Source organism: Electrophorus electricus, chromosome 18, assembly GCF_041902795.1.
Source record: "Electrophorus electricus isolate QZ-2024a chromosome 18, ASM4190279v1, whole genome shotgun sequence".
Classification (NCBI taxonomy): Eukaryota; Metazoa; Chordata; class Actinopteri; order Gymnotiformes; family Gymnotidae; genus Electrophorus; species Electrophorus electricus.
The window spans coordinates 6,355,001-6,364,749 of record NC_137514.1 but is presented as its reverse complement, the minus strand read 5'-3'; the positions used below and the strand labels follow the sequence as shown (position 1 = coordinate 6,364,749).

At 42.1% G+C, this 9,749-nt stretch overlaps 1 protein-coding gene across 1 annotated transcript; it reads right to left on the bottom strand.

Moving 5' to 3' along the window:
- Nucleotides 1-499: 499 nt before the first annotated feature.
- Nucleotides 500-2,055, bottom strand: dand5 (DAN domain family, member 5). The gene is made up of 2 exons (XM_027014250.3): nt 1,511-2,055; nt 500-1,257 (listed from the first exon to the last, which is right to left on the bottom strand). Exons 1-2 carry the CDS (start codon nt 1,988-1,990, stop codon nt 985-987), a joined length of 753 nt encoding a protein of 250 aa, XP_026870051.3. The 5' UTR covers nt 1,991-2,055; the 3' UTR covers nt 500-984.
- Nucleotides 2,056-9,749: the final 7,694 nt, after the last annotated feature.

The window sequence follows — 9,749 nt, the reverse complement described above, 5'->3', positions numbered from 1 at the left end:
ACTTAAAGACGCATTTAGGAGGGGGACGTGTTGAACGAGGATTTTATTTAAGACAGTTAATTAAGTGCTGGATTGTCCTGGAAACTCGGCTACTGACATTCGCTACGATTGGTCCAGACAAAATAGAACCAAATGTAAGAAATGTTAAGTTATATTTATAGTATTTCTTTGTCATATAGTTCTAACAGTATTAAGCAAAACAATAAAGTCATTTTATTGATTCATTATTGCTGGATTATAACATATAACGTGCATATTTCAAATGTATTCAATTCAGAACCTATCCACACCCGTATTGTTTTATTTGAAGATTCAAAGTTTAGGCTATACTTGGATTCAGTTCTATCTATTATAATAAGTCTTTAGTTCTTCAATCTATAAGTTTTACCAATAGCCTATTGGCCGAGAGAGAACACAAAGAGAAACTATTATAGCCTATATTAAAAGAAAAGTCTCGTGCGTTTTCCAGAATGAGTTGGTATGTTTATCTTACGACTATTACAGCATTCAATAATAATACGAGAGAGGTCATTGTAAATAAATATCTATCTTTATAACTTAAAAGCAGTTAGTGTCAAAGTTTACAAATATACTGGCGAACAGTCGTACAACAGCGACATCTTTGGGTAAAAGCATGCAATGATATAGAAAAGAGGGATTGTATTCCGCTGATTTGTCAGGCGGTAGCTAGGATACACATTTACGCTCCAGTTTTGGAGCACTTCAGGTTAACAAACAAAACCGAAGAATGCCGGAACCTACTCTGGTCCTCTTGTCATGTTTGAGAATGAGGCACAATCACATAAGAATTAATTAAAATATTATGTGGTGAAGCGCTCAGTTGTCTCTCTCGCTCTACAAGCGAGAACACACACACACACACACACACACACACACACACACACACACACACACACACACATACACACACACACACACACACACACACACACACACGAGGTCGTTATAAATACATGAAAGACGCTATAAATGTGTCGCCAGACTCTCCACTTTTCCTTCCTCTCGACTGGTTTCACATTTGCACTCCTCCACCACCATCACGTGCTTCTCTCGAACCTGTGTTCCGCAGCGCAGGATCACGAGCACGGTGCGCGCCTTGGCTGGGGCGCAGCGCGAGCAGGGAGCGCTGTGGTGTCCGGTTGATTCTCCGTTGGGTGGCACGAACAGAGAACTGCACTGACCAAAGCACAACTTATTGTGAACGCTGGCCGCCTCGCACCCCTCTTCCGTTATCCGCTGTAAATATGGACAGAAACATTTAAGTCATTTTAGAAAAAATAACGTGTGACATCCATTAAGATTATCACCTATCGGGAGTCAATGTACATCTAAAACCATTGGGGTTTTTTGTTTGTTTGTTTTTTAAGAAAAATCCAGATTTTAAATTGGACTAAATTAGCTCTGCGTTAAAATAAAAAATATATCAGATGAGGATACCGTTCGTCGGCAACAAAGACCTGCGCACGGCTCTCAGGTGAGAGGAAGTTACCTGCGTGAAGGGCAGCGCCGAGCAGCTTTGCTTGGTGATGTCTTTAGGAACGAAAGGTAGTGACAAAACCTCCCTGGCATTTTCGTTTCTGTGCATGACCCTCTGCCACATCTCCAGACCTTGTCTCTTCTTCGCCTCGGTGTCGGTGTAGCTCCCGTGCATGTACGGGAGAGAGGCAACTGGTTTAGCAGCAGAACTGGACGGCCCCGGACGGCCGAGGGCCAAAAAGGCCGGAAACGAGCTTCGGTGCGGTGTGTCCTTCAACTGTGCTCGTTGTCCGAACATGCCTGAAGCAGGCCTAAGAAAATGCGGGCTGACCTTAACGGTTCTTACCGATCCCCGAGTAGGTTCGTCTGGTCCGTTACCGGAGGACTCGAAATCTTTGGGCACGCGTTTTAGAAACCCCGCAATGTTGTGTGTGAAAGCGCACGTCACAGTGGCAAGCGCCATCAAAAAAACGACGCTAACCAGTGAAGTCATCTTATTCAAACAAGGATAGTATTTACGCAGCGGCAGGTTTATTGTAAAATAGAATAACGTGCCAAGTAAACGTGCCGGTTGCTGAGTGTGCGGTTCAAGGTTCCTTATGGCGCCCTTGCAGTCTTTGCTGAGATGTCGTCCTGTACCTGACACTTATATAGGTCTTTAGGATTGGGTCCTATTATCCCATAATTGCTAGAGTAATTCCTATAATTTCAACATCACCCTCTTACCCTATAGGAGGCCAGGGGAAACTTCACACAAGGTTTGGTTTTACAACAGGTGAGTTCGAACGGAGGTGGCAAGTGTGACGCGTGAACCTGTCTCTTCAGATCAAGCCGTGGGAACCAAAGAATAAAAGAATTTAAAAAATAGAGTGTGAATAAGAATATTTTCAGTTCAATTGTTTTAAAGTCCTGACCTCGCAAAAGTCACAAATTAAACTCAACAAATTCTCTAAAAAACGTATTTTATTTCGTAAGTCCACTGCTGTCGGTCTGGAAAAAAAATGGCAATAATAAAAAGACGGAATAAAGCCATTAAGCAAAATCAAAACCCATCAAAAGCCTCCTAAAATCTGAAACATCCTAAAAGGGACTGTGTACAGCAATATATATGCATAGGGATTAGTAATATATGTAATCGTTTATAAACGAGAACCTTTTTGCCTGCTATTCTAAAACCATAATATGTTTATGACCGAATGAGTTGCCATGTCAACATCGGTTCAAAAAGCCTGACGATTCAACAAGGTTTACGACCCGCACGTTTAACCCCTATGAAGCTTGCACGCTCTCGGAGGATGCTGGACTGCATGCGCACCTGCGACTTGCACTTCAAAAAACATAAAAGGCAAAGCGCGAGGCGTTCCAAATCGCCATAACATAAGTCACGTGCATCTTTGACTTCCTTTCTCCTCCTTTTTATTTATTTTCCCAGGAGAACAAGCTGCGCGGAAGGGAGCATTCAAATAGTGAGAAATGTGAGAAATAGTGAGACATAAGGCTACTATATTCAAATAATGAGAAATGGGAGAAATACTGAGAAATAAGACTTTATTAGTACATTTAAATAGTGAGAAATGAACTTCTGATATAAAACAGAAATTATTTGCAAATTTAAATAGAGATGTCATAAATAGTGAAAAATATTTTAGTACAGTCAAACAGTGAGAAATGTGAGAAATTGTGAAAAATAAGACATTATTTGTACATTTAAATTGTAATAAATGTACTTCTGATAAAAATATTATTAACACATTTCTTAAGAATAAATTATATTTAGATGAATCCTTACTCCAAATTTCAGTAGTATGACCAACATACCCCGATTCTGGCAAACCTTGTCGCTGCAGGTTTTTTATAACCAAAAACAATGTGACAGTGGATTAAGATATGTGTTTTGCACCTGGTTATGGAAGTGGTAATAATATCTGATGGACTAGTCTGCTCCCCATGGAGTTCCCAACTTATCATAGATGACACTAATATTCACAACATTAGTGTTATAAATAAATAGATATAGATAAATAAATATATATAGATACACCAAATAGACATCTTGTTCTGCCAACAATTTGTACATCTATTCTACAGGCCTTGATCACACTGTTCAGTTGTGTTTGGAGCTGGAACAACACAGATATGTGTAAATGGTCTCGGAGTCCAGGGTTTAATAGAGCAAGTGTGGAAACATGAACCAGGTCATGCTGACAAAAGCCTAACTCACACTTCCCACATTCTGCCAGCAGAGGAAGACAAAGCCACACATACGTGGCTAGCATGTACATTTTCACCAGCTTTCTAACCTAGAGCAGAATTCTTTCCGAGGCTTGGCTCTAGACCTCTGTGTGGTACCTGACAGAGCACTAAATTCTGTATAAAAGACAGGTTGGCTAAGTGTTGGACTGTGTGGCATACAGTGTGCTACGTAGGGTAGAAAAGCTATTAGATAACACACTAAATAGTGTACAAGTGAATTACTATGTCAAGGAGAAAGCAATTCTTGGCTAAGTTGTACAGACATATGGTGAACACGGTAGACGTGTCTGATGAAATTTTGTTTGATTGGATTTTTTTCACTGACCAACCTGACTGATTTTTTTTAATCCTGTGGATCCTGTGGATACCGTATGTATCAGAAACCAAAGCGTTAGTCTTCCAATAGTTACTTTGTCTAGTCATTCAACTCTTATGAAACCATCTGTGCAGTTAAACTTGACTATGAATTTGTTTATTTATTTATTTTCTGCCATGAAACAGAGCTGGGGTGACTATTTAACAGACAGATGGGAGAGGAGCCCCATCGCCTGACTGCAGTTATTACAGCACTTGTTTCAAGGGTCCATGCTGCTACTCATGATTCTCTCTCTCACACACACACACACACACACACACACACACACACACACAAATCTGTCTCTCTCACTTGCTCCCTCTTTCCCCATTTAAATGTAACAGCTCAGCTACAGTCATTGACTTTACAGTTTAGTGAGGTGCTGTCAGCTTTGCTACCATACAGAGTGACTAGACTCGCATCTGATAAGAATGACCGGCATGTCTTATAAGAGGCTGATCCTGTACGAGCATCCACCCATAGCAGCTCTGTACGAGTGAGAGGACAAATAAACGTTGAGTCAAAGCGAACATTCTGAGTCAAGAGATCTTATTGTGACTCTGCTCTTTTCGAAACACTGAAAAGGGGACTGACAGAGATAACACTGTGTAACACTTTTCTTTCTCATAAATTTGCATTTTAAACTATTGTATTCAGTGAATATGTTGGTATGACTTAATGAAATATTGCTGGAACAGAAATGTCGACGTTGTAATATCCAGAGTAAACCCTTGGGTGCAGTATTGAGTCTTCCAGTGCAGAGTGAGCGAAATGGGAACTCTTCCCCTTAAGTTTAACAAAATTAAATATATATAAGAATAACAAATAAGGAAGTGAACGTTGTCTACATCTTTCCTACATACGAAGCCTCTGAGGTTAGTCCGAGGTGTTACTGACAAATAGTTATTTACAGCAGCTGGTATTTGTCACTGAAACTTCATTGCATGCATTCTCACTACCTTATTGCGAAATCATAACTTCAATCGAACTATCATTTCATAAACTCTCACTACCCCATTACTGTGTCATATTACCAATAGCAGTATCACAGTGATGAAAACAGACAGAGATCACCTTATATTAAGCACTGTGATTTCTGCATCGTTATGTATTACGCTTCACACTTCTGGTCCAGGAAGCGCATATATTCTCCAAATCCTTACAATGGTTAGAGCATATATGACTCTAGATCAGTCCTCTTAATCTGCTCTCAGGAGGGATGTCGGTGAAACCTCCGAAACTTTAGGTGTGGACATTTCCACGTCTGTTCTCCGTCACGGCTGTATAGGGCGCTGGTGACGCAACGTTCAACGGTCAAGTAGAATCGCGAAATGCGCTGGGTGCGGTTCGTCACGCGAACACCGAGGGCATTGGGAAGGGAAGGGACACCACTATTGGTGAACGTGCATACGTCCAACCTGGGAACTCTACTATTGCCATACTGATATAGTGCTAAAGTGTAAAGGCAGCTGAATAAACAAACATCACGCACACATATAAACACGCACTGGAATCATGATGTCATTTTTGTCTACAGTGATCTAAGGGTTCGACATGCTTGCTTTTACTGCCTGTCCGTCTCTCTGTGCCGTAACCTCACTCCCTCTGATACCCAGTTCTCGCAATCTGTGTGTGTGTGTGTGTGTGTGCGTGCGTGCGTGCGTGTGCGTGCGTGTGTATGCGTCAACATCCTGCTTTACTGAAAATCACTCCAACACAGCCAGACCAGTCAAGACAGCATATGAGACGCTAGAACTGGAACTGGAACTATATAGTGACAGCATAAGGCGAATACTGTGTTCATCTCATCTCCTGCACCGTTTGGTACTAAACCAGACTAAACTGGACAATCCTCATCCTTAATCAAGCGTTCTGCATGTCTCACCCTCTATCCTTCTCTCTCTCTCTCTCTCTCTCTCTCTCTCTCTCTCTCTCACACACACACACACACACACACACACAAATCTGTCTCTCTCACTTGCTCCCTCTTTCCCCATTTAAATGTAACAGCTCAGCTACAGTCATTGACTTTACAGACACAGTTTAGTGAGGTGCTGTCAGCTTTGCTACCATACAGAGTGACTAGACTCGCATCTGATAAGAATGACCGGCATGTCTTATAAGAGGCTGATCCTGTACGAGCATCCACCCATAGCAGCTCTGTACGAGTGAGAGCAGCGAACCTGAGAGGACACTTATACACCGAGGTATTTGTTTACATGACACAACAAAGATCAGCGAACCTTTTCATATCCTATCATATCTCACCATCCCCCTCACTCCCTCTCTCTCTCTCTCTCACACACACACACACACACACACACACACACACACACACACACACACACATACAGATGTTGGAAGCATGACAGTCACGCGTGTGTGTGTGTGTGTGTGTGTGTGTGTGTGTGTGTGTGTGTGTGTGTGAGAGATAGAGAGAGAGAGAGAGGGAGAGAGAGAGAGAGAGAGAGAGAGAGATTTGGTATTTGGTAAGTATAATCGATAATATGGGCTCAGTATATGAGACTTCAGGTCTCAAACAGGCTATCAGGCTTCCAACAGGAAAGCCAGCAGTATAGATGCTGTATGCACAGAGGGTGCTTTGTTTGTTTGTTTGGTTGGTTGGTTGGTTGGTTGGGTAAACATTTACTACTGTGTAGGCCATTTGGAAAATGTAGGAAAATAGAACAAAGGGCAAGAGAGGACAGAGAAGTGTGTGTGTGTGTGTGTGTGCTCATATGCGTTTGAGGAACGCTGGGCATCTATCTTTAACTGTTCCCGACATGGATTCCGCTTTTTTCGTCTCTGTTAGTGGTTACTGTTCCACAGATGTGTTTCCTTCCTGAAAATAAAAGTGGCACTTCTCTACCCTCTCCCCTTCTCTCTCTCTCTCTCTCTCTCTCTCTCTCTCTCTCTCTCTCTCCCCTCTCTCTCTCTCTCTCTCTCTCTCTCTCTCTCTCTCTCTCTCCCCTTCTCTCTCTCCCCTTCTCTCTCTCTCTCTCTCTCTCTCTCTCTCTCCCCTTCTCTCTCTCTCCCCTTCTCTCTCTCTCTCTCTCTCTCTCTCTCTCTCTCTCCCCTTCTCTCTCTCTCTCTCTCTCTCTCTCTCTCTCTCTCTCCTCTCTCTCTCTCTCTCTCTCTCTCTCCTCTCTCTTCCTCTCTCTCCCCTTCTCTCTCTCTCTCTCTCTCTCTCTCTCTCTCCTCTCTCTCCCCTTCTCTCTCTCTCCCCTTCTCTCTCTCTCTCTCTCTCTCTCTCTCCCCTTCTCTCTCTCCCCTTCTCTCTCTCTCTCTCTCTCTCTCTCCCCTTCTCTTCTCTCCCCTTCTCTCTCTCTCTCTCTCTCTCCCCTTCTCTCTCTCCCCTTCTCTCTCTCTCTCCTCTCTCTCTCTCTCTCCCCTTCTCTCTCTCCCCTTCTCTCTCTCTCTCTCTCTCTCTCTCTCTCTCTCTCTCTCTCTCCCCTTCTCTCTCTCTCCCCTTCTCTCTCTCTCCCCTTCTCTCTCTCTCTCTCTCTCACTGCTGGACAGTAAAGTGGTATTGTGTATGACTGACAGCAAGGACAGCTCTTTGTTTTAACAATTAAATGATTTTGTGGGAGGATTCTGTCACTTACTCCTACAGGAAGGTGGACCGTGTCACAGTCTGAGCATAAAGCATCTTTAGTCATGGTGCGTGGAGTCAAAGGTCATGGATGGAGCACAATTTTGCATTTACTATTAAAACAATTCTAACTGTTATTGAAAAAACACAAATATGCTCTTGACCTTTTAAAATAGCAGCTTGAGCTGGAAACAGTAATGGGCAAACAAGCCTGATATACTAACTGGTCGGGAAACAGTGGACCAAACAGTGGGCAAACAGGCCTGATACACTGACTGTTCTGGGAACAGTGGATCAACTGTACACTGTGCAAACAGGCCTACTGACTGCTGGGGTTGGATTAATTTCATTTCCCTGTCTGATTTATAGAAAATAACCATGGCCCACATCTTATGTCTGACACATTAAATGAAGGTTGAAAACTGAGCTCAAAACTGCAATATGTCATTGACTTGTTTCATAAGTAAATCAAACATGAGGCAATTATTGAAATTAACATACCTTGTTTTGTCTTTGAAAATCACTCTTCCGTTGTCAAAAGCAGTGTTATTCACTCACACACAGAATTCCCTACAACTGCACTTGGATTTTTCCATAAGGAAAATTATGTGTTGGACTGGAATTCAGGACAAAAATTACTGCTAGTTTAAATTATTCCATTAATTTTATTCTCCACTGAAAATCTTTATTCCATATGAGGCTCTGAGGTTTTGAAGAACACCAGCATTACCAGTGTTACAGTGCTATATTATACCAGTTTTATGCATATAATGACCTATAGCGCTATCACAAAAGAGCAAAACCGTCACTTTTAACACAGTTAAGGTACATTTTAGTTTTAGGGTTATACTTCTTTGTTACAGTATAGCTGGGGTCAGCATGTATATGCATATGTGTGCATGCTTTGGTGTGTGTATATGTGTGTGTGTGTGTGTGTGTGTGTGTGTGTGTGTGTGTGTGTGTGGTCTTAGATAATACAGAAAATGATTTATGTAACAGTGTAGAAAGTGAGACAGAGAAAGTGGAGGAGTAAGAAGCTGTAAGGCAATGGGGCGGGGCTAAGGGTTAGAAAAACACCACATACCTACTGATGAAGTCACCTCTAGACTGAAAGGACACCCAAAATGCCAGACAGACGCAATAAACAAAAAATACTTCCCTTCTCTTTGCAGGTGGTATATGACATATGTAGATGGTATATGGTGAATGTAGGTGGTGTATGGTGTATGTAGATGGTATATGGTGAATGTAGGTGGTGTATGGTGTATGTAGATGGTATATGGTGAATGTAGGTGGTGTATGGTGTATGTAGATGGTATATGGTGAATGTAGGTGGTGTATGGTGTATGTAGATGGTATATGGTGAATGTAGGTGGTGTATGGTGTATGTAGATGGTATATGGTGAATGTAGGTGGTGTATGGTGTATGTAGATGGTATATGGTGAATGTAGGTGGTGTAGGTGGTGTATGGCGTATGTAGATGGTATATGGTGAATGTAGGTGGTGTATGACGTATGTACATGGTATTTGGTGAATGTAGGTGGTGTATGGTGTATGTAGATGGTATATGGTGAATGTAGGTGGTGTAGGTGGTGTATGGCGTATGTAGATGGTATATGGTGAATGTAGGTGGTGTATGACGTATGTACATGGTATTTGGTGAATGTAGGTGGTGTATGGTGTATGTAGATGGTATATGGTGAATGTAGGTGGTGTATGGTGTATGTAGATGGTATATGGTGAATGTAGGTGGTGTATGGCATATGTAGATGGTATATGGTGAATGTAGGTGGTGTAGGTGGTGTATGGCGTATGTAGATGGTATATGGTGAATGTAGGTGGTGTATGGTGTATGTAGATGGTATATGGTGAATGTAGGTGGTGTATGGCATATGTAGATGGTATATGGTGAATGTAGGTGGTGTAGGTGGTGTATGGCGTATGTAGATGGTATATGGTGAATGTAGGTGGTGTATGGTGTATGTAGATGGCATATGGCGAATGCAGGTCAATGACACTTTATGAACTACACATAAGCTAACTTTTCCTTG